Here is a 24,383-nt window from a genome sequence, read left to right on the forward strand (position 1 = left end):
TCAAGTAAATTCGTTTCAATATTTGGATGTCATAGACAAAGGTTTCATTTTCTGTAATAATTTAAATTGATAGGATAATAATCCGCAATAAAATAGATTCCATCTTTTGTAAGCCAAGTTTGGGAGGTGAGAACTCTTGTTTTCATTACATCAGTGGTGTTTGTTCGTCTTCTTTTGAAAAAAAATCATAAAACTACTTTTTGCCTTCCTCTATATAAAGGTCAAAAAGAAAGGAATTACTGGAAACCCCAACTTTCGACCGAATTCTCGGAGACTCATAGTGTTATATAGTATTTGATTTGCTTCGACGAGATCGGAAAATTTCTGTGTATGTATATGTGTGAGCTTTTCAAAACAAAATTTACTGCTCAATTTTCTCGGAGGTGGCTGAACCGATTTCAATAAACTTACGCTCGTTTGAAAGCTACTATTAGAATGGCTCCGAATATACAGTGGTATAACTGACCTAACCGACAAAAGCGTTGTGTTTCACCGTTCAATTTTATCAGAAATTTTAACATGCCTAGGGTCATTTGAAAGCTACTATTCAATTGTGGATCAAGTTAAAATATTAAATGGCTGTAAGTGACGTAAGCGACAAAACGCGTTATTTTTCTACTGCTTAGTTTTCTCAAAGATGGCTGAGCAGATTTAATCCTCCGTCTGACTGATGGGTCCAGCCAGACCTTTTTCGTTTTTTACCATCAATTTTACATATTTATAGTTTATCTATCGACTTGAGGTAGCTTCCTAAAATTTTGTTGGTTATAACTTACTAACTAATACAGAGAGCGAATCGATCAATTGAAGTTTGCATCGATTTGCTTATAATATTATGTGACATTACATCTAATGGTTCTATATTCTTGAGTCTATGTAACTCATTTGTACTAAACCAGGGAGGACGCTTCAAAATCATTTCCAGAATTTTATTCTGAATTCTTTGTAGCGTTTTCTTCCTGGTGGAACTTGTCCAAATTGGTACTGCATAAAGCATGGCTGGTCTGAAAATTTGTTTATAAATTAATAATTTGTTTTATAGACAAAGCTTAGAATTTCTATTTATAAGAGGATATAAACATTCAATATATTTATTACACTTTGCCTGGATTCCTTCAATGTGATTCTTGAAGGTGAGTTTTTTGTCATACGTTAAACCTAAGTATTTTGCTTGATCAGTCCATGTCAATTTGAGAATGTGATTATTGTTTGGTTTAAGAAAAGAAGCTGTTGGCTTATAAGAAAAAATAATTAATTGCAATTTTGCTGCATTTGGTTTAATTTTCCATTTTGACAGATAATCACTGAAAATATTTAAACTTCTTTGTAGGCGACTGCAGATCACTCTTAGATTTCTACCTGTGGCTAACAGACTTGTCCCCGGTGAACGACCGCAACTAGGTTAAAGCCGGGTATAAATAAACGATATAAAAAAAAACAGACTTGTGTCGTCACAGAATAGCGATTTCTGACAACCAACGGGTAGATTTGGAAGATCAGAATTGAAAATATTATACAAGATTGGAGCTACGCTCGAACCCTGCGGAACATCGGCTCGTACGGGTAGCAATTCAGATTTACAATTCTGATAGCTAGCCTGAAGAGTACGATCAATTAAATAATTTTGAATCATTTTTATCAAATAAATAGGAAACTGGAAATCAGAATTTATTGATATTAAACCTTTGTGCCAAACAAAGTCGAATGCTTTTTCTATGTCTAGAAAAGTACCTCCAGTGGACAACCCAGAAGATTTATTTGATTTTATCATGATCGTTACTCTGACAAGTTGATGAGTAGTTGAATGTTCATGACGAAATCCAAACTGCTCTGGTAAAAAAATTGAATTCTCATTTATATGAGACATAATTCTCAACAAGATAATTTTTTCAAAAAGTTTACTGCTGGGTTTTTATCAGGTTTGAGAATAGGAATTACTTTAGCGTTTTTCCATCTTTTTGGAAAGTAAGCTAATGAAAAACACTTGTTGAAAATTTTAACCAAGAGTCTCAAGGCAACATCGGGAAGATTTTTAATAAGAATATTAAAAATTCCATCATTACCAGGAGCCTTCAAGTTTTTAAGTTTCCTAATAATTGGCTTAATTTAATCAAAATTCGTCTCAATAATGTCATCTTGTAATAACACTTGAGTTGAAATATGATCATATTTCAGTGAGACCTCACTTTCAATAGGACTCACAACGTTCAAATTAAAATTGTGGACACTCTCGAACTGCTGAGCTAGCTTTTGAGCTTTTTCATTATTTGTAAGAAGTATTTGATTTCCTTCCTTGAGAGCAGGAATTGGTTTCTGAGGTTTCTTAAGAACCTTAGAAAGTTTCCAGAAGGGTTTAGAATATGGTTTAATTTGTTCAACTTCTTTAGCGAAATTTTCATTTCGCGAAAGAGTAAATCTATGTTTAATTTCTTTTTGTGAATCCTTAACTATGTTTTTCATAGCAGGATCACGAGAACGTTGATATTGTCGTCGACGAACATTCTTCAACCGAATGAGCAGTTGAAGATTGTCATCGATGATAGGAGAATTTAATTTAGTTTGAGCTTTGGGAACTGGAAGATTTCTAGGCTCGATAATGTAATGATTCAAATGATCAATTGCTGTATCGATGTCCGCAGAATTTTCTAAAATAGTTTCATGATCCACATGATTTTCAATGTGCTTAGCTCTATGATAGTTGAATATAGAACTAATTGGATTAATTATAGCTTCGTTGGAAACTCTGAATGTTACAGAAAGATGATCTGAGTCAAAGTCAGCATGTGTAATCGGTTCACTACAAATGTAACTTTGATCTGTTAGAACCAGATCAATTATAGAGGGATTTTTCACCGAAGAGAAGCAAGTAGGATTACTGGGATGAAGAACTGTGAAGTAACCAGCTGAGAGTTGATTATGAAGTATTTTACCATTACTGATATTCACGTCAAAAGAAAGTATTCAAACAGGGCTTATAACACACGGAAAATTAACGTGGGCTGAACATGTAGCAAGAATACCTACTCAGTGGGCAGTAAAATAATAAGGTATGGTCCTGAAGATGCCTTTTCTCATTTACAGCGGTTTTGTGACAAATACATCTGTTCTTGCATTTGCGGAGTCATTTGCATAATGTAAAGTCATAACCAAAAGAATTATACCCTTCAAATATTCTAGCGGACGATTTATGACTGCTACCTTTACAGTAAAATGCTTCCGCGTTGATATATTGCTACATGTTATGAGTATCATACACTTTATTAACAATATCTGCTGATTTACTGCTACTAGCCAAAAATGGAACCGGTCTTACGGTTCTCAAAGCAATAAACTGCTGCGACAATAGTTAACTTTGACATGAAATACCGGCTCAGGACAAGGACTACTGCGTGTGATTAATGTGATTTATCAGTGATAAGTTAAATGAAACGATATGCTAATATTCCCACGAGCTAAACAGTTGTAACAACAAACACCAACTTGAGCAATTGATCGCAATCATTCATAACAACGTAATTAAGCAAAGCACCGTTCATACCACGCTATCAGATTACAGTGCCATTAAAATGCTAATCAATGATACGCTTTTCGCTTTTACCCTGTCCCTAACGAAATTCAACGAGCTCCATTTACTTTCGAGTGTATCCCTTGAACGGGGATACTTAGTACCGTACTGACTTGATTGCCGTTGGCATGAGGTAAGCAAGAGTAGCAAAAATTAACTATATAATGAAAGCATACATAATCTAACACTCGAAACGAAGGAAACCTCCGGAAGGCTTGGAGAAAAAATCAACGATAAGATTAACGAGAGCTCGTCCCCGAACAATCAGTATTAACGGGTTCGGTGTAAGAAAAAGAAACCCGATACTGCCGCTCTATTTCATGGTGGTGGTGGTGGTGATTGTTCATTTCCGCTGTACCAACGGATGTGAACGCGGAAAGGGCCAAGAGCAATTTTTCTCATCCGGGCAGTAAAACATCTCATCGACCAAGAAAGGTCAATAACAACAGCACAAGTATCAACACAGGAATCAGTGGACAACGAATGAGACTAACGAAAACAGCAATGTAAATTTTTCATCCATGATGAATAGATAATTCTTTCGCAATTATCGCAATTTGTCGGAAACACGTTTTTGTAAAATGCCTATAATAAGAATGATGACTTATCATCCGTAATGTTGGTAAGTGCACTTACTATTCTCAGAGACGGCTGAACCGTTTCTCACAAACTTAGATTCAAATGAAAAGTACAATTGTCCTATACAAAGTTCCTGAATTTTATTTTAATCAGACTTACGGTTCCGGAGTTACAGTGTGATTAGTGAAAAAATTCTTATTTCGATTTACTTCCTCATTTTTCTCAGAGATAACGTGACCGATTTCAACAAACTTAGATTCAAATGGAAGGTCTCATAGTCTCATACAAAACTACCGAGTTTCATCCGGATCCGACTTCCGGTTCCGGAATTATAGGGTGAAGTGTGTTAAAAATTAGATATCGCCACTTGAAGCGGCGAAACAAAACACGTAAAAAAATTTCTTAACTTGCCTCGAAACTATTCCAATCGGTAGCCATTGTCAATAGACAACCAAACAACCCGACTACGACTATGCTGGTTCACGGTTTCTGATTCCGGAAGCACCGGAAATAAAAAGTAAAATAATTTCTAAACTTGCCTCAAAACTATTCCAATCGGTAGTCATTGTCAGTAGTCGGTCAAACATTAATTTGGCTTTCCTTGTTCTTGGGTTTTTGATGAATGGCCGAAGATTTTAGCCATAGACTCAAAAGTGGATCCCAGTTACTTTTCTCGAACCAACTTCCATTATACCGATCTCAGATTCCGGTTTCGGAAGTACCTCTTTTCGTTTCCTCAGAGATGGCCTACCAGACCGAAGTACTGTTTCATTCTATAGGCTATACTAGTTTATGGACAAACCGTTTTCAAGAATACCACACATTTATATATGAGAATATGTAAGATATGTGAAAGGCATCATTACACCACTAGGTGGATTAAAACAGATTTTTGGTTTCAAAATCACTTGCGAAAAATTTCAATTACAGTCGACCAGAGTTAAGCCTTTTACATTAAGACTGATAGCGTGTTTTTGGAAGGACTTGGACCGTTGTCCTTGTCTTTTTCAGTGTAGTGAAGTTTCAGTGCAGAGTTTATCGTAGATAGGCTAGTTGTTCACAGAACTGCATTGTACGCAACTGATTCTCGTAGGTTATCAACGATTTACAACGACGCTCTGACCACAAATTATGTAAGATGGAATTGCCTTACATAGACGCTTCGTACTGCGACATATTTTCTCGAACGTAATGACGCGAGGGATTTTGTATTTAACGTCATCATACTCGATATTGTGTAGCTTGTTGTTAATCGAAATGAATGTAATTGCATCTCATTCACGTTTACGCATGATAAACACTGTGTTACAAGCCTAGTTGAATTGTATTTCAAAAACAATCCTAAGCAATTTTCGACTGTGTCGGATGAAGCATTAGCCGTCTTGAAATAGTTTCAAATTTGATTAGTTTTTACTGAGGAAAACAGATTTAAAAAACTTGTTTTAATGCACCTAGTGGTGTAATGATGCCATTCTCATATCAAACATTCTATCATATATAATACTATGGTATTCTTCAAAATAGAATTCGTCGATTCTTGAAAAATTAACCGCAATCGGTTCGACTGACCGTTTACTGATTGATAATGATTACCAATTGGAGTAGTGTTTTGGCCGATTTCACGTTTTCTGTTTCGCCCGCGTAAAGGTATGAGATTTATAACACACTTTACCCTTTAATTCCGGAACCAGATTTCGTATCCGGATGAAATTCTGGAATTCCGTACAAGACCACAGACCATTTAGACCTAAGTTTGTGAAACTTGGTAAAACCATCACTGACAAAAGTAAGTGAGGTCCATTTGAGAAAATATGAGCACTATTTCCTGTGCCTCCGGAATCGGAAACTGGAAACCAGGACAGCCAGAATCAGTTTGTTTGACCGTCTCCTGATAATAACTATCGAATGAAGTAATTTTGGAGTTAGTTTCGAATTATTTTTCAGTTTTTTGTTTCGCCCCTCTAAGTGATGGTATAAAATTTTTTACAAACTTTACCCTATAATTCCAGAACCGGAAGTCGGATCCGAATGAAATTCAGAAGTATTGTGTGGCACCATAAGATTATTCATTTGAATTCAAGTGTTTTGAAATCGGTTACGCCATCTCTGAGAAAAGCGAGTGAATAAATTTAAATGGGATTTTTTAAGTCGGATACAAACGGAATTCGAAAGTTTGATGAAGGATCAAGAGATCATTCATTTGAATGTAAGTTTGTGGAAATCGATCACGCCATCTCTGAGAAAAATTAGTAAACATATTTTTAATTTTTGCGCATTTTACCCCTTAACTGTGAAACCGGAAGTCAGATCCAAACACAACTCAGGAATATTGTATGGGATCATAAAAGCTTTTATTTGAATATAAATTTGTGAAAATCGGCTTAGCCATCTTCAAGAAAAGTTGGTGCATTTATTTTTACAATTTTTGCACATTTTACCCCATAATATCGGATCCGGAAGTCGGATCCGAAAAATATTCAGGAATTTTGTATAGGACCACAAGACCTTTCCGGTTCAGGAGCTACAGGATGATATGTGCAAAAAAAATGAAAATAAGTGCACTAACTTTTCATAGAGACGGCTGAACCGATTTTCACCAACTTAGATTCAAATGAAAGGCATGAATGTTTCATACAAAGTTCCTGAATTTCATTTTGATCCGACTTCCGGTTCCCGAATTACAGGGTGATTAGTGTAAAAATTATAATTTCAATTTAATTTTAAAACATAATTTTTCTCCTCGTCAATGGATATCTGCTATTTATTATAGAATTTTCAGAGATAACCACAAATAACACTAAATAATCCAGAATCCAAGGCCATATATTTTCTTTTCAAATCCAGAGCCTAAATTTAAAGCTCAGTTCCTCATTCAGTATCCAAGGTTAGAATTCTGGCCATGAAACTAAATTTGAGAACTTGATTTCAGAACCGAAATTTGGAACTGAGATGAGCATCAGATCTTGGCTATGGAACTTTTTTTGTTTGTTTCAATGATAGAGGTTTTAACCTTAAGGTCATTCACCTCTTCGGGTCAGAAAAGCTGTCTGACCCTATGTGCGCGGTTGGAGATCGAACCCAGGTGGGCTGCGTGAAAGGTATCGACTAACCCATCACGCTATACCCGTCCTTTTTATGGAACTTTGAATTTGGTTTCAAAAGTCAGCTCCAAAACACTGATTCAGTGGTCAGATCAGCTAAAAACTGTCCCAGAAAGTATGGAATTTGTCAATTTTTATGGCTGCGTCCTGTTGTTTACACTCGTCTTTAACCACTTGTGCAGTTGTTTATTCGTTTTCATTAGTTTGTTTCGAAATGCGTGGACTTTCAGCAGAACAACGTTGAAAAATTGTGTACAAATGGTGCACAGAACGCGGACTGTCACTGAGAAAGATAGCAAAAATGGAAGGAGTAAGTGAAAAAGCCGTGCGAAATGCAATCAGGAAGTTCGGTGAGGATAACACCTTTGAGGATAAACCAAAAACGGGTCGAAAAAAAGGTCCTGCTAACCCTAAGTTGGATAAACGTATACTGAAGGCGTTCGAGCAAAAGAAGGAGGTTTCAGTTCGGGATGTGGCGAATAAAGTGGACACTTCGAAGTCAAATGTTCTTCGTGCTAAAGAACGTTTGAATTTTCGAACCTATAAGAAGCAGAAACAACCAAAACGGAATCCGAAATAAGAAGCATCGATCAGGCCGAGGGTTCGATAGCTGTACAATACGATTCTTACTGGAAATTTGAACTGCATAATCATGGACGACGAAACCTACGTGAAAATCGATTACAAATCCTTGCCGGGACCACAATATTACACGGTGCGAGAAGGGCAAGTGTTAAACCAGTCCGAGACATCGATTGAAGTCGAAAAATTTGGTAAGAAAGCTATGGTCTGGCAAGCAATTTGTAGCTGCGATAAGATTTCGAAACCCTTCATCACCACTGCTTCAATGAACAGCGAAATATACATCAAGGAATGTTTACAAAAACGACTTCTACCCATGATTCGAAGCCACAAGGATCCTGTTGTATTGTGGCCAATTTTTTCCAACACTGTTCCGTTATTCCGCACAAATTATTCATTCTACAAACTGTTCTTTTATTCCAACCATGTCTTCATCTCTGTAGAATTCCTAGTCCCTTTTTAGTTTCGCTGCACAATCATCGAATTGTTTTTAATCGAGCGATATTGAGGTAATGAGGTTTGGGTCCTCCCGGTTGTCAAAAGATGAGATAAGTAGGTAACCCACAAGTTCTTCTCTCATGCTTCTCCGTGTGTCTATGATGAGATTTGGTCAATAGAACGGCGTCGAGAGGATGCTACGGCCTTCTGAGTTAGTAGCAGAATGAGAGGGTGCAAATTGTTTGTGTGTAATAACTCATTTGAAATGCGAAAATTATTAAAATTCTTTCAAACAGCTGTGAAGTGCTGAGGTGTACAGTCTGTTACATAAGAGCGTGGTCACTGTTATGAGAAAATGAAAAGAGTCAAAACGAAAATACTTTTGAATACTTTGAGCGAGATTTTGCGCGTCTTCTTCTGAAAACGACCTTCAAATTTTGTGATTTCGGCGAACAAGCTGCTTCCAATTGTGTGGTCGGCTCTTCCCAAGCTTCATCTTCATTTGAGCCCAAAAAAGTAAAGTCTTGGCAATACATTTCTCTTGTGGAATTTGCCCTTCCTCTTTCAACAGACTTTTCAGTCAATTCTTAGCGTACAGAATCATTGCATTGCTAGTACTACGATCCTACTGACACTATTAATCCTTCCAGGTCGGGGCTCGATTGGCCGCGGTAGCTTGGGTCATTTTAGGACCTTTGGGGTGTGAGCTCAAAAAAAATGCTTCGAAGCGCGAAACGTACGCGGTACTCATTTTGGAAAATTACTGAGATCGAATTGTAAACAATAGTCAGCTAATTTATTCTCGCATTACATGAAGGACATTACTGCTCTCTGTGGAAAAAAATCACACCATTCCACTTCGCCCACTTCACCGATCGCTAGTAATCGTGACCACGCTCTTTTGTATACGTTAATGTATTTTTTTTATTAAGCAATAATTCACTTTTTGCCAACTTGATTTCATAAAAACCGTCTGCGGCATGCCTTGCAATATTATAGAATATTCATATAGATTAGCATTTTTCGCAACATCCTTAAGGAATTCGACATATAAAACAAAATATGTCTTATGAGTGAGGGTAGCTGTTTGTGTACAACAAATGTTTCTATTGAATTTCGAGTTCTAAGACTAATTTAGGGAGAATACTTCTGATTTCTAAACATAGTTTCAGAACGCTTACCGAATCTGAAATTTTCTAGTGAACAAATACGTAAAACTAAACTAAAATCTATTGAAAACATCTACTTGAGCCATGGCTACATAAAACGTTTATCCGGGAAGCTATCGGTGTTCATCCATGGTACTTCTTTGGAAACTTTTTTCTTAAAATTATATTTCACGTCAATCAACCAACGCATCAAGATCTTTAGTGAAACGCAGATTTTATCTCAATCTCAATCCAAATCATTTTCACTGTACATACCCACTCACTCCTAACTTTTTATTAAATGATCAATAACGACTGAGGGAAAGGAAGGAATGTTAGTCCGATACTCGTTGTTTCTAGAGACCGCGGGTACCATTGTATCTCCACGAGCATCACGGGATAGGAGATTTGTTAGTAGGGAGGGAAAGAGATCCGGATATGTTTTATATGTTTTGGTGAACAATATGATCTCAACAAAACCTGATTTTCGATACTCAGGGGAAATATAATAAGTAAGAAAAATATAAAATATCTCCAAGGAACGATCTCACTAGTATCCCTTTTCTCTTGCTCGCTCTGCTGTCAGCATCGCGAGATGAAACACGACCACTGAAAGGATAACATAAAAACACTCGCGAATGGGTCCACTGCAGACCAGTCTGAATGACACGATCGAATTGTAAACTTTTACACATTCCATAGAAATCCGACAACACCGACAATGACATGCAGACGGCGCTTCGATCGGTTAACAGATTAACATCGTTGAATTTTGGGGCGGCAAATTCACAGTATCTGCCGCTTGAGCATCTTTAGTTTCGAGGATCAATATTATTCAATAAATAGCACTCTCACTACTAAACACATACTTGTCACACCTGAACTATCACTCAAAATAACTATTTCAACCAAATTTTTAACTATACGTATCAAACAACACATTAAAATTATACTTTTTTGAGAGCAGCACCAGGACACCGCATCGCACTCCCAGTGATGCCAACTCTCCAGAACAAAATAAGAAACTTTCTTTGGGTATAAACGAACATAACCTTTTTAATTTGTAAACAGTTGTGCCAAGTTAATAAGAATCTTTCTTTATTTTGCATCGTCGCACTAAATGATTAAACACACTTTACCCTATAGTTCTGGAACCGGAAGTCGGACCCGGATGAATTTAAACAGCAACCTATGAGACTATAAGAACTTTTATTTGAGCCTGTTTGAGGAAATCGCCTTTCTATATGAGAAAGGCAAAAAACGATATTCAATTTTGTAAAGAGTTTTATACAGGATAAGTCGGCATAGAAATAAACAGGAGCTTGATTATTCATTAATAAAAATTAGGTTGAACCAAGAGATAAAGATGAGAACAACCAGCTGCTGCACGAACTCCCGCTTGGCCAGTGTATCGTGAAGCTGGACACGATGCAACGTGCTTCGGCAAGGACAAGTTTGCTATTTTTTAGTTCATCTTCTCCATTAGTCGTATTTCATTTATTAGCGCCATTTATTCGAGAGCAGGAAAAGTTATTCGTACACCGTCTGTCTGTCTGTCTGTCGTTACATTGCAGATGGAAAACTTTTGCTTTTTCGCCGAGAGCGCACACGCCACGTAAGGCAGTAGGGGTAGATGGGGTAAAACACACCCCTTAAGGAAATGTTTCTATATCTTAACTATAGAGAATAACACGGAAGAGTTTCATGCATGACTATCTTCCGTAATCATTATTTCTCAAAATTACGTACAAATACTCGCTGAATGCATTGAAAAATACATGAAATATCTTATTTTTCAAAACCCGTAAAAATTTTCTATTGAAATATATGCGGGGCATGACGCCCGATCGTGGAAAACATGAAAAATATACAATTTAAATTACGCGAAGTGACGATTATCTGCACATAGAGGCAAGATGATCTTGGACAACGGGTAAACATCCATCAAAATAACGGATTAAAGCTCATGACAACCACGGGGCAATATGCACCCTCATAAAGCTTCTACTTCTTCTTTACAGAAAGCTTAAGACTTTTCGTTGACGAAATATTTGCCAGGTGGAAGATTGTTCACTATTATTCATTAAATTGATAACTTATGGATAATTGTTGTAAGCGAATTCTTGAGCATTTTGCCTCACACAATTCGGGTCGTTGTGCCCCCAAAAATATGAGACGATAAATTTGACGGTTTTTCTATAAAATTGCAAATACATCGTCCGCATTAGAACTAATTTTAGAAACCCGAATGATTGGCAAAGAAGTTCACTGGTTACATAATTAAAATCGTCTCCTCACCCTAGAAAATTACTATGGAATGAACATCAAAAATTACTTATAACAGGGACATAATTGATTTTTCCGGATATGATTGAACCATCGCTACCAAAGTTTTATAGTTATCTGTTGTTATGGCGGACTTTCGGTTTTATTAAAATTTCAGTGAAAAAAATTGGTAACTTTTGAGAAAAGGTGCATTATGCCTCGGGGGTGCGTTTTACCCCATCTTTCCTTAATAATCAACATCGTCGTCATCATCCGCGATTCAATTTTGTCGAAAAGTAATATACTGTCATGCATGCATGCAGTGACAGTTGATATTTAAGTTTTGCGAAAAACAAGTTATCAGAATTGATTCAATTTGGAAACATTTTGTAGCCCATTGCAACAGAGGAAACCCTTAAAAAATCGCCATCGCAATCGCCTAGTAAGTTTGAAGTTTGTGTTATTTTTAATCAAACTCAATCAATTTCAATCCTAAATAAACACGATTTGCTAAAATAGTACCAATTTCATGAAGCAGCGGTTTATCAATTAGCTCTAATCAGTGTTTGACCTGCATCGCAAAGTGTATGCATTTAGATTGTATATCCATTTTGTAAAGTGTTACTCAATAGCAGCGTTAATTAACGTAAAATTGCTCGCTGGATAACCGCACAGCAACGGGAAGATATATATTGACTTTTGAAATTGATTTTATTAGCCTCTCTATTTCGTTGAATGGATTTCAAAGTAGTGACGTGTGATGTTTTAGAAGGATGAAAAGTGTCCAAACACGATAAATGCATGTAAACTTTCATGTAAGCTTTCATAACGAGTTGCGATGTGAAAATGGATATTGCCATGTTTCGGCTGCTTGGTTTATAAAAATCGCTTAGGGTCGGATAAAATGAATTTCATTAAAAATCTGGATTTTCTGCTCATTTATTTTTACAGCGTTTCAAATAATCAGATCTTGTGGCAATCTGACAGTAGTTTGACATCAAAAATCAAACGGGACCAAGTTAGTTTCGAAGCCGTTTCAATAATTTCCAGTAACTCGGAGGTGCAAGCTTCACAAATCGCTCTGAAATAAAATGTTTAGTCATCTTCTGTTAGATGCGAAAGAATCGTCCGCACAGGGCTGAAACGTTCATCCTAGCCCTGGTGAAACATGCGATAGGTAACAAGGTTGGAAGAAGTTGAAGACAATTAGAGCAAATCCACGACATCCGGATGACGACATTGCCATGAAAAAACCTACGCCAAACCAGACACTTATTGGCCAAAATATGAACTCTGTAGCTACATTGAAAGATTCTTACAAGATATCCAGAATTTATATAAGATGGATGACGAAACGCACGTAAACTTGACCTCAATGCGGGAATAGCAAAAAAAAAAATAAAATCGTTGTCAACAAAAAAAATCATATACCTATTAAATCAGTTCGTCTAGATCGCAAAATGTCTCTGTGTGTATGTGTGTACGTAATATTTATGTGCATTCACTTTTCTCGGAGATAGCTGGACCGATTTCTAGAAACTTGAGAGGACTTAGGAACACTTTTGAATTTTGTTTAGATCTGAATTCCGGTTCCAGTGACACGTGACAGAGTGGCTGTTTTCATTTCACGATATATGGAGCGGATTCTTCGAACTGGTTGGCAAATGCTTCTCGATTACTTATCTTGCTGATTAATGGCAAACAAAGTCATTTCGCAAAATACCCATTTACAGTTACTGAATTGTCGAAAATAGTGTTTGAAAAATTCCAAAATAACTTTTACTTCGATTCATCGCAGATGGCTAAGCCGATTTCCATGTACTTAGATTTAAATAAAAGGTCTTATAATTCCATGAAATATTCTTCAATATTATTCGAAATCGATTTCCGGTTCCAGAAATAAACGGTGCTAAGTGACCAAAAAAAATTAATTTCATGAATGTTTACATTTTTTTCAAGTGACGCTTGTTAGTTGATGGCAACATGATGAAAAACTTTAAAATATAAATCAGAATGATGAGGGTCAAAACTTTTAAGCCGTCATAAGAAGTACTTCAATTTCGGAGTTTCCGATGTCTAAACGGACTGATTAAATGTCGAATACTCTTCGATGGACCTCGTTCCAGAAATTGTGTAAACATTTGGTATTTTCTCCATATTAAAAGAAAATGTATTGTTACTCTATCTGAAGTAGAGGTATTCTACAGGTATGTAGTGTTTATTTAAAAAACAGTTAGTAACTTCCAAAATTCTCCAGTAAAACTAATCCTTCTCTCTACATTGAAAATGGCTCAACCTGTGGACATGTGTCTGCCGAACTCGTTCAACGAAAAAATGGCGCCCGATTCAATGGTTTGTTTCAAAATCGACAAACGAAAGTCCCGAATCGGCCTCCCGTTGGACGATATATTGGACATTCATCAGATCAACGCACAGTGGTCCTAATCATATCATATTACCTCTTTCGGTTGATTTTCAATTATGTGTGCCATTGCAATGCCAAATTAAATTCCCCAAATTACTCATATTAAAAAAACGATGAAAGGTAAGTACGAAAATTACAGCATGCGATGCTTTGGGAAAACTTTATTCACCACAAGACAAGAGAATGATTAAGAGGTTAGGGGGATCTGCGAAATAGGATGTCGGTGCCGCATAAAACCGCATGTTAACTAGAAATTTTTCATCACAGCTTTGAATATTATGCAAGAAAGTTTGTTGTGAGGCGTCTCGACGTGTTTGTTATATTCATGGAACAAACAAAGAGTATATTATCGAAGCACCGGTTCCTCGCTTACAAACTTCTGCTTCTAACACCCTAGCCGAGGTTTTTACATCTGGTTTCACACAAAATTTTGTCCCACAATGGTGCCTCAAAAAGAACAAATGTTTTCTGGAAAACTTATTGTCACAAATGCTATTGATTAAATTGTACTCACGCAGTAGGTTATGTAATCACTGTGAAACCTGACAGTTGAACCGAGTTCCGAATGGCAAAGTGTTTAATGTCATTCAACAAATGGTAAAAAGTCGGTATGTGTTACATATAGTATTACTCAATTTTCTCCGAATGGCAAAATCGAATTCCAAACAATTTATATTCAAATGAAACCGTTTTGTGGTCCTACACAAAGTTCCTAAATTTCTTCTGGATCCGTTTTCCGGCAGGTTGTTCACAAAACTGACATGTAATCAGCTGATTCTCATAGGTAACCAGCGATTTACAAGGACGCCTTCTGCCCTTACCACAAACTACATAAGGCTTTTGTAAGTCATATTTGCCCACCTCGTATACCCTTTTATTTACTACACTGTATTGTCTTTGTTTCTGTTGTTTCGACAGTAAGCAATTTTCGACTGTGTCGGATGAGATGCGAACGATTATTCAAATTTGACTTCCTGTTCCGGAATTACAGGGTAGAGTGTTCCAAATTTTATACTTTTATACAAGGTGACGACACGAAAAAATGAGAGAGTATAATTGCCAACGTCACTCTTTCCTATTTGACAAGACGAAACCAAACTAACGTCTTCAGGGAGCATCAGTAGAATTTCAATTCTCATTATTTCATCGATGTATTGAAAATCTGTGACGCTTGTCTATAAAAAGTAACTAAATATGACAAATAGAAGTAATTACACCCCACAACTTCTTTGGAAATCAAAACTACTACAAATTCGAGCACCAAGAGTTAAAAATTATTGTGAAACCTTTTTCTGTCATTGTCAATTCTCACAGCTTCGGTTGAATATCAACACTGCATACTATGGGATTTTCACTGAAAACTGCAAATCACTGAAAGAGCAAATGAAAGAAAAAACACAATTTTGAAACTACTGCCCCACTTATGGCATTGACTGGACATGGATTTCGTTCTCATAGTTTGCAACAGAGCTGCTAAATGTCACTATCAACTAGCAACTTTGCACGACGAAGATTGGAAAGTTTATGTCACTGGACTGCTACCAACCAGGCTCTACCAATCATCATATATTGAGTGTCTGAGAACCGATCTGTCCTAACTAAAATTCTTTTGATATTATACTCACCAGGACGCTCATTGATTGCCGATGCGATGGAAATTATCTTCATTTCTCCTGTCACTGCTTGATTACGATGTGACTAAATATTAATCAAGCAGCATAAACATTGAATTAAATTCATGTACACCAATAAACTCCGAAATCCGATGACTTTTTACAAGCAACAATGAAAATTATCAATTTATGTTTATGTTAGTACTCTCATGGATTTGTTTTACTTCAACAGGGAATAGGAGAATGAGAGAGAGAACAAAATGCGTCACCTGTCTTTGCCTGAGTATACATCTACTTGGTCATTGAACTATCGAATATCTCATTTGACAGACACTTTGACCGTACCGATTACAGTTGACGATGATTTTAGTCAGCCTGTCAAAGTCATTTGACATGACTGACAATTTGCAGCTCTGGTTTGCAAGCGAAGCTAAGAGTGACAGTAATTTCTTGTCATTTTCGTCTATTTTTAGTCAATGAAAATGACTTTTAATAACTCTGGTGGCTAGCGACTGCTAGCGACATTATGTCACTTTGTCCAGTGTCGCCAGTATTTTGACAACTGCTTCTTGTGCGCTCCTCACGCTTAGAAAAAGTTACTCAGAGTTTGAGTACTAGTTACTCCTTTTCAAATGATACATGGAAACGTCAAAAATTGAGTAGTTACCATCAATAATAATGAGTAACTCTTACTCTAAATTTGAGTTCAACGCAAAAACTCGTTTTTATGTTACTATTCGCAAGATCAGTCTAAAAGTTGTAATAACCATTTGTAGCACCAGGTTCTATTTTTTGTTAGTGAGATCGCGTATTTCAAGAGTGAGTCGCTTAACACAAACGGTGTTGTGTCTGCAAAAACCACCATTTTTAGACTGTCCTCTTGGTTGTGCCATCGACGCAGTTATTGTGTCCAGAAGGAATCCGTACTGTGCTCCAGAATGGAAACAAATATGTTCAAGTGTGTCATTTATGAGGAACAAGTGTCTGATTGGTGTCTGAGCAGTACTGACATGTGTGTAAAGCTACGATTGTTACACTACTCCAAGCGATTGCCACTTGATATGATATCTCGAAGTTAGAAATCAATTGTAAACGGAATAATAAATAAACACAGTATGATTATTTTATGTATTGCGTGTCAATTACTTAATATTTTAATACAATACAATTAAAAAAGGGAGCAATATTATGCAAATTTGGTATATGTGGAATAAAATTTCATTAAGAATTTAACTAATTACCCTATTTTTGGCACATGGGCAAATAAAGTATTACTCAGTGAATGAGTAGATTTTACCCAAAAATCGTTTCCAGTGGAAGAACTCAAATTTGAGTAACTAAGGAGTTACTCTAAATTAGAGTTGTTCCACTTTTTCTATAGATGAGTGGGATGTTACTTAATTTTGAGTTACTATTTTTAAGCGTGATCCACATCTCCGATCAGCAATGCAATGGCGAAAAGAATATGATGAGAAGTTATGCATTCGCTTCGAATTTTCGGGTAGCTTTTGAAGAAGTAACACATCACTCAATAAGTCGTTTGATTCACACACCGATGGAACTATCATTGTCATTGTTTTGATTTGTTGAATTTAAACGTGGTCGTATAGACACCAATGACGGTGAACGTTTTGGTCGTCCTATTCGGGTGGTTAGGGGTGTACGTGTTATACGCGTTGTGCGCGTTTAATTCATTGTTGGTATTAAAGTACGAGTTGTTAAAAAATAGTTTAGTAAACAGGAGAAAGAAAAAACTTTACTCGCCTCGATGACGGTTAATAACAATCTGTGTTTATTAAATCGTTTTGTTTTAAGCTCACCTAGCTAGCTTATAATTTGTAGTCGATACATGCTGGAGGATACAATAGGAGGAGCCAGTTTGATCTACATAGTTCTATTTTACTTATGGCTTATGTAGCCAGGAGAAAGGAAAAAAAAAACATGTATAGGAGCAATGTGATATAAACAGGTTGGGCAGACCACATGGCATGCTTGCGTTGGTAACCAAAAATTTGTAAATAGTTCGGTATGACGACATACATTAAAAATAAACATGCTTTGATTCAATGCCAACTAGCCCGAACGATGTGACGAAAGCAAGCACGTAGTTTTTAGTTTTACTTGGCTTGCTGAAGCAAAGTCATTTTCACTAACACAAAAAAGTTGTGTTTGCCCACCATTTCAGAAATGACCGTCTTACGTTGCTCCAGCGGCACAGTTGCCACATGACCCGCTTTTCCGAAAAAAGCAGGTTACCATTTGTTTCGAAGTGCTTCGTGCGCGAACAAGTTTTGTTGGATTAGGCTCGTCTTCGAACAACCACACAGTCAATTGCTGTTTTGTTTCCGGCCAATACGTATCTATCCATGATTCGTCACTTGTTACGATTCTATATACGTCTGGTAATTCACCGCGATCGTATTTTTTAACATTTCCTCGCACCAATCGACACGATCCTGATTTTCAGCGATTGTCAAATTGTGCGGGATCCAACGAGAACAAACCTTTTTCACGGCCAGGTGTTTATGCAATATCAAATGCTCGCGCGTGGAACCAATGCCCAAGGATTCCTCTATCTCGCGGTACGTTACATGACGATCTTGCATTATCAGTTCAAGCACAGCATCGGAGGCTTCTGGCAAAATAACTGATTTTGGACGACCTTCACGAAATTCGTCGGCGACCGAACTACGACCACGATTGAATTCACTATACCAGCGATATACAGTGGTTTTTGATGGTGCTTCATCGCCATACAAAGAACTATGTTCATCAACACACTCTTGTCGAGATAATCCAAGTCGAAGGTTGTGAAAAATAATCCATCGAAATCCTTCTCTTGAAATTTCCATTTTTTAGCCAAATTGATTTATTTAACTCACTGTAAACAACACAAATAGCGCTTGTACATCAAAACATTTTTTTTTTTTTTTTTTTTTTTGGGAACATTGTTCAGTTAAGTTTTTGACATACCGTATTTTTGCCGTTTCAAACCGTTTCCGCGTTAGTTAATCACTAAAGTTTTTATCAGTGAATGACTGTATACTGCCTGGATCGAAGTGAGGTGTTATTCTAAACCGCCAAGTGCTAGTCAAGTCGTAATTCACGTTCATCTGTGTCGTGCCTGTGGCTATTCTTCTTGCTGCCGTCGTTGTAGTTTGACAATAAACAATCGACGAACCGTTTGCTGCTGTGATTTACCATCTGCATAGTTAAAGGCGTATTCCTGCACATAGAATGAGTTCGGAGAAAAATTGTGCAAAGTGCAGTCTGATTATTGCAGGCATCGATTCCGTTGTATGCAGAGGCTACTGTGGACGCATGTTTCATATGGCATGCTCTGGAGTTTCTCGCGCTCTATTGGGTTATTTCTCATCTCATCGTAAAAATTTATTTTGGATGTGTGATGATTGCGCCAATTTGTTCGAAAATTCGCATCTCCGCTCCATTACGAAATTGGCAGACGAAAATTCACCTTTGGTGTCGTTGACGGAAGCAATTAATGGTTTACAAAACGAAATCAAAACATTGTCAAAACCTGCTCCTCTGACTCCCACACCGCTCAATATGCGCTGGCCATTCATCGAGGGTCGCCGTCCAGCCAAAAGACCTCGTGGGCCTGACTTGGAACAAAAAGCTTCCGAATGCAAATCTGGATCGAAGCAAATCGGAGAAAACGTTGTTTGTGTTCCAGTTTGTGAACAGCAACCCGACAAATTTTGGCTATATTTGTCTCGTATACGTCCAGACGTCACCAATGATGAGATTGCTGCTATGGTGCGAGCCAATCTTGAAATGAATGAGGATCCAGTAGTTGTTAAACTGGTCGCCAAAGGTACCGATGTTAGCAACATGACCTTTGTATCATTTAAAGTTGGCCTCGATCCTGCACTACAAGCTATCGCCTTGGAACCTTCAACTTGGCCCCAAGGAATCTATTTTCGCCAATTCGAGGAGAAATCATCCCAAAAATTTTGGAAACCAGCTGCTGTGGATCCATCTCCAACGCCTGTTTCAACGCAAGGAGGAATAGTTCAGCAGTGATGCAATGCAGTATACTGGGACGCACCGTAGTTGATATTGTGGAAGCCCCTGACCCCCCTTCCCCAGTCGTGCCACCGCTGCCAGCGTTCATCAGCCGTCCTGGTCCTGCGGGTAGGTGTGGTGAAGGGGTCTTCCAAACTACTCATCTTGGCAAGTATTCGTTAGCTTCCAGATTATCAAGCGCTGATTTGTTTTATCCCGTGTCGCAGAATGACGAACAAGATGACGTTGGTATCTGGGTGTACTACCAGAATGTTCGGGGGTTGAGGACAAAAATCGACGAGATCTTTTTAACGACGAGTGACTGCAACTTTGATGTCATCTTTTTGACCGAGACCGGACTGGATAGCCGAATAAACTCTCAGCAGTTGTTTGGAAATTCCTTCAATGTTTTTCGCTGTGACCGCAGCTCAGCCAATAGTGACAAAGCATCATTTGGTGGAGTTTTGATTGCCATTTCACGAAAACACGTCAGCTCTATCATTGAAACGGTGAATGGTCAGTGTCTTGAACAAGTGTGTGCAAGTGCTACAGTGCGGGGTAGAAAGTTACTGCTATGCGGTGTGTACATTCCCCCTGATAAAAGCCAAAACGTTGATGTGATCGATGCGCACATTTCAACTGTTTCGGAACTGTGCAGTAAAGGTTCTGTGAATGATATTGTTCTTGTGTGTGGTGATTTCAACCAGCCCCGCATTGTGTGGAATCAACGGCATGAAGAAACACAACCCGCTTGTTCTTTGTTGCCATCCGCTGCTGGTACAGCGCTGATCGACGGTATGGATTTTTTAAATCTACATCAAGCAAACCAGTGCAGAAATCATCTTGGGCGATTGCTCGATTTGGTCTTTTGTTCTTCGGAGCATCAATTAATAGTTGATTGTAGTGTTACTCCACTGCTACCTGTCGACCCGCATCATCCGCCTTTAGTTATCTCGTTGGCTGCTGACTGCGAAAACAATTTCCGGAACATGGACTTCACGAATGAATCAAGGCCATTAAATTATAGGAAAATTGATTTTGGTGCTTTACTTGAATTCTTGCAAAACGTTAACTGGAGTGCTTTGCAAGATATCGACAACGCAAATGAAATGGCATATTTTTTCTGTAACAAAATAACTCAGTGGTTAAGTTCAAATTTGCCTTTTGTAAAACGGCCAATAAGTCCTCCTTGGAGCACAGCTTTGCTTCGTAAATTGAAACGAATTCGAAATGCTTGGCAGCGCAAACATCGTCGCTGGAAGAGCTCTGAAATAAAACGAATGTTCAAAAGTTCCAGTGATAACTATCGCAAATTAAACGCGGGGTTGTACAAATCCTACGTTATGCGGGTTCAAACTGATCTTCGTCGGAATCCCAAACATTTCTGGACTTTTGTAAACTCGAAACGTAAATGCTCATCAATTCCTTCAAAAGTTTGTCTCGATGGTGTTGAATCCAGGTCATCCTTGGAGTCATGTGATCTGTTTGCAAAGTTCTTTGCTTCGGTGTTTGCAGAAAAAACAGCCTCCGGTATCGATGCGGAGACCGCCGCGGTGGATGTTCCTGAGAATTTAGTGCACATTGACACATTTTTGGTTACTCCCGATATGATTGTTGCCGCAGCGAAGAAGTTGAAACGATCGTTCTCTGCCGGACCAGATGGAATACCTGCAGCGGTGTACAGTCATTGCGCTTCTGCTTTAGCCGATCCTTTGTGCACTATATTTAACAAATCATTTGAGTAAGGTATTTTTCCGATGACTTGGAAGCAGTCTTTCATGTTTCCTGTATACAAGAGCGGTGATCGTACAAATGTTAGAAATTATCGAGGCATAACCAATTTATCAGCTGCATCTAAACTGTTCGAAATAATTGTGAGCACTGAGGTACTTTTTCGTACTAAAAATTACATCTCTACTGATCAGCATGGATTTATGCCAGGTCGTTCAGTCAGCACGAATCTCTTAGATTTCACTTCCAGTTGTTTTTCGAGTTTGGAGAATAAAGTACAAATTGATGCAGTATACACTGATCTGAAAGCAGCTTTCGACCGAATTGACCACCGAATACTCTTGTGCAAGATGTTGCGGCTGGGCGCCACACAAAAGTTTACTGACTGGCTACGCTCTTACTTATGTGGTAGAGTCCTGCGAATTAAGCTCGGCTCTTGTGTATCATCTTCGTTCTCAAATTTATCAGGAGTTCCTCAAGGCAGCAATATGGGTCCACTTTTGTTTTTGCTGTTCTTCAACGATGCTGTTTCGGTGCTCGGAGTTGGCTGCAGATTAGTATATGCCGATGATTTGAAATTATATCTTGAAGTTCGCTCTATTGACGACTGCATCCGGCTTCAAAAACTTCTAGATACATTTGTCGCCTGGTGTCGTAGAAACTGGTTGATTGTCAGCATTTCAAAATGCCAGGTCATAACGTTTCACCGAATACTGAACCCAATTCGATTCGACTATGCAATTGATGGACAAACGCTCCAGAGAGTTGACCATGTTAATGACCTTGGTGTTTTGTTAGATGCCAAACTTACCTTCAATCTGCATCGTTCATCTGTAATTTCAAAAGCGACCAGGCAACTAGGTTTTATTGCAAAGATCGGGCAGGACTTCAAAGATCCGTATTGTTTGAAGGCGTTATATTGTTCTTTGGTTCGTCCAATACTGGAAAATGCTAGCGTAATTTGGAGTCCTTATCAACTTACATGGAACTTACGGATTGAGCGCGTTCAGAAACGATTTGTTCGTCTTGCTCTAAGAAACCTTCCCTGGCAGAACCCGCTTGATCTTCCACCATACCACGATCGCTGTCGACTGATCGGACTCGACTCATTGGAACGACGCAGGAAAATTCAGCAAACTACTTTCGTGGCAAAACTGATCAACGGGGATATCGACTCATCGAAGATTTTGTCTCAACTCGATTTTCGTGCTTCACAACGATCACTGCGCTCTTCCAGTTTATTTCAGCCGAGATTTCATCGAACGACGTTCGGGTATTACGAACCGATAACATCATGCTTGAGGACATTTGGCACCGTTGAACACCTTTTTGAATTTGATGAACCATCACACAAATTCGTGCAGAAAGTACAGCGATCTACAATTTTATGACTTGACTAAACCAATTCATTAAGACCATTTTATTGTCAGATGAATAAATTTAATAATAAATAAATAAATAAATAAAACGTTCTGAGTACGTAACGTTGTAAAAAAATGTCAAACTCTATTTTGGTGTTGTCAGATTTTAGCTATTGACATTAGTGTGACCAGTTCCCGAAATATAATCATATTTCCGATGGCGTGTAGCAAGAATTATGTTGATTCATTAGGTATAACATGAGATATTCACGATCAAAAACTTATCACTTTCTCTGAGAGTAAATTTTGAAAAGGCGCCCCATAGTAAAGTAAGTCGTATTCATGACAAAAACCTAATAATTTCGCTGATTATATGAATAAAAATCTGTAGAGTCTGTAAAACGCTCACACTTTGGACTAGGTATTCTTCATTAAGCTCTGCACAGTTCACGAAGTGTTTGCCAACAACTGTAGAACCGGCTTGACGTAGTAGGCGGAAGCTAATTTCCCCCAAGAAGAGAGATTCGAAGAGCCTTATGGTATGTTCAGAAGTGTTCTAGTTCTAGATGCATAATTTATGTCAGTTCTAAAATTTAAATCTAGAATTTATAACAAAATAAACTGGCAGCCCCAGCAGCGTTCTATTTGTGTTTCAAATATAGAAAAAATAGAACGGTAGGGTATACCAGTTTTAAATTTGACAGTAGAACTGGTCGAATAAATAAAACTAAAACGGATTGCTGGGGATACGTTTGTTTCAATTTCATTTACATTATAGACCACCCATATGAATCTTGCAGTTGCTGAATTTGCTTTTACGTTTGTTTCAGTTTCTGTTATATTGGATACGTTTGTTTCAGTTTCTGTTATATTATAGACCACCCATGTGAATCTCTCAGCTGCTGAATGTGCTCTAATGCTTTGTGTACAGCGGCACCATTTTTCCTTTTTGGCGTTAATTGTACAGATATAAACCTTTAATCCAAACATTCCCATCGCTCCCTGGTGTTAACGTCATGCGGGTCCTGGTCCACCGATTTTGTATAATACTCATCGTATGTTTCGTCGTCGATCAGGGTGCATTCGTCTTTGTTCTCCGGAATCTGGTTACACAGTTTTCGCGCTTTTGTTTTGGTCCAAGCTTGCAGCACCAGGGATTTTTTCGGCTCCTTCTGTATCTTGTACATTTTTAGGGAGCTCCGAACTTTGATCCGTTGAATTATCCGGATGCTGGTGTTGAAATCCCGTGTCGACGTCAATGGTTTTTTTATTACGTTCTCTACCACAACTGCCCTTTCACTACCAGAAGCAGATTCGAACCCTGCAATTTTGGTGGTACACATTTTCATGTTCTGCGGATGCCAACAGTTATACGTTCTTTAGTGGTTGGCCTTTTTCTGTGTTTAAAACACATAACCGTTGGGAGTTTATTTTTCATTTCTTCTTTCACTCGTCACTGAGCTGCTGAACTGCAACTTTATATATTTTTCGTAGTTTATTTTATTTACGTGACTTTCAATTAATTTCATTCGTCACGTTAAACATTATT

At 37.9% G+C, this 24,383-nt stretch overlaps 1 protein-coding gene across 1 annotated transcript; it reads left to right on the forward strand.

The window, feature by feature from the left end:
- The first annotated feature begins 18,703 nt into the window (after nt 1-18,703).
- LOC131437567 (uncharacterized) lies at nt 18,704-21,487 on the forward strand. The gene is made up of 2 exons (XM_058607014.1): nt 18,704-19,871; nt 19,926-21,487. The coding sequence occupies exons 1-2, from the start codon at nt 19,760-19,762 to the stop codon at nt 21,485-21,487; spliced, it is 1,674 nt and encodes a 557-aa protein (XP_058462997.1). The 5' UTR covers nt 18,704-19,759.
- The last annotated feature ends 2,896 nt before the right edge of the window (nt 21,488-24,383 follow it).

This window comes from Malaya genurostris, chromosome 3 (genome assembly GCF_030247185.1).
Source record: "Malaya genurostris strain Urasoe2022 chromosome 3, Malgen_1.1, whole genome shotgun sequence".
NCBI lineage: Eukaryota > Metazoa > Arthropoda > Insecta > Diptera > Culicidae > Malaya > Malaya genurostris.

Excerpts from the sequence above, each read along its gene's own strand:
- LOC131437567 (XM_058607014.1), top strand. The coding sequence starts at position 19,760 with ATGCAATGCAGTATACTGGGACGCACCGTAGTTGATATTGTGGAAGCC. Across the intron at positions 19,872-19,925 it reads CAGCCGTCCTGGTCCTGCGG|CTTCCAGATTATCAAGCGCT; the intron begins GTAGGTGTGGTG and ends AGTATTCGTTAG.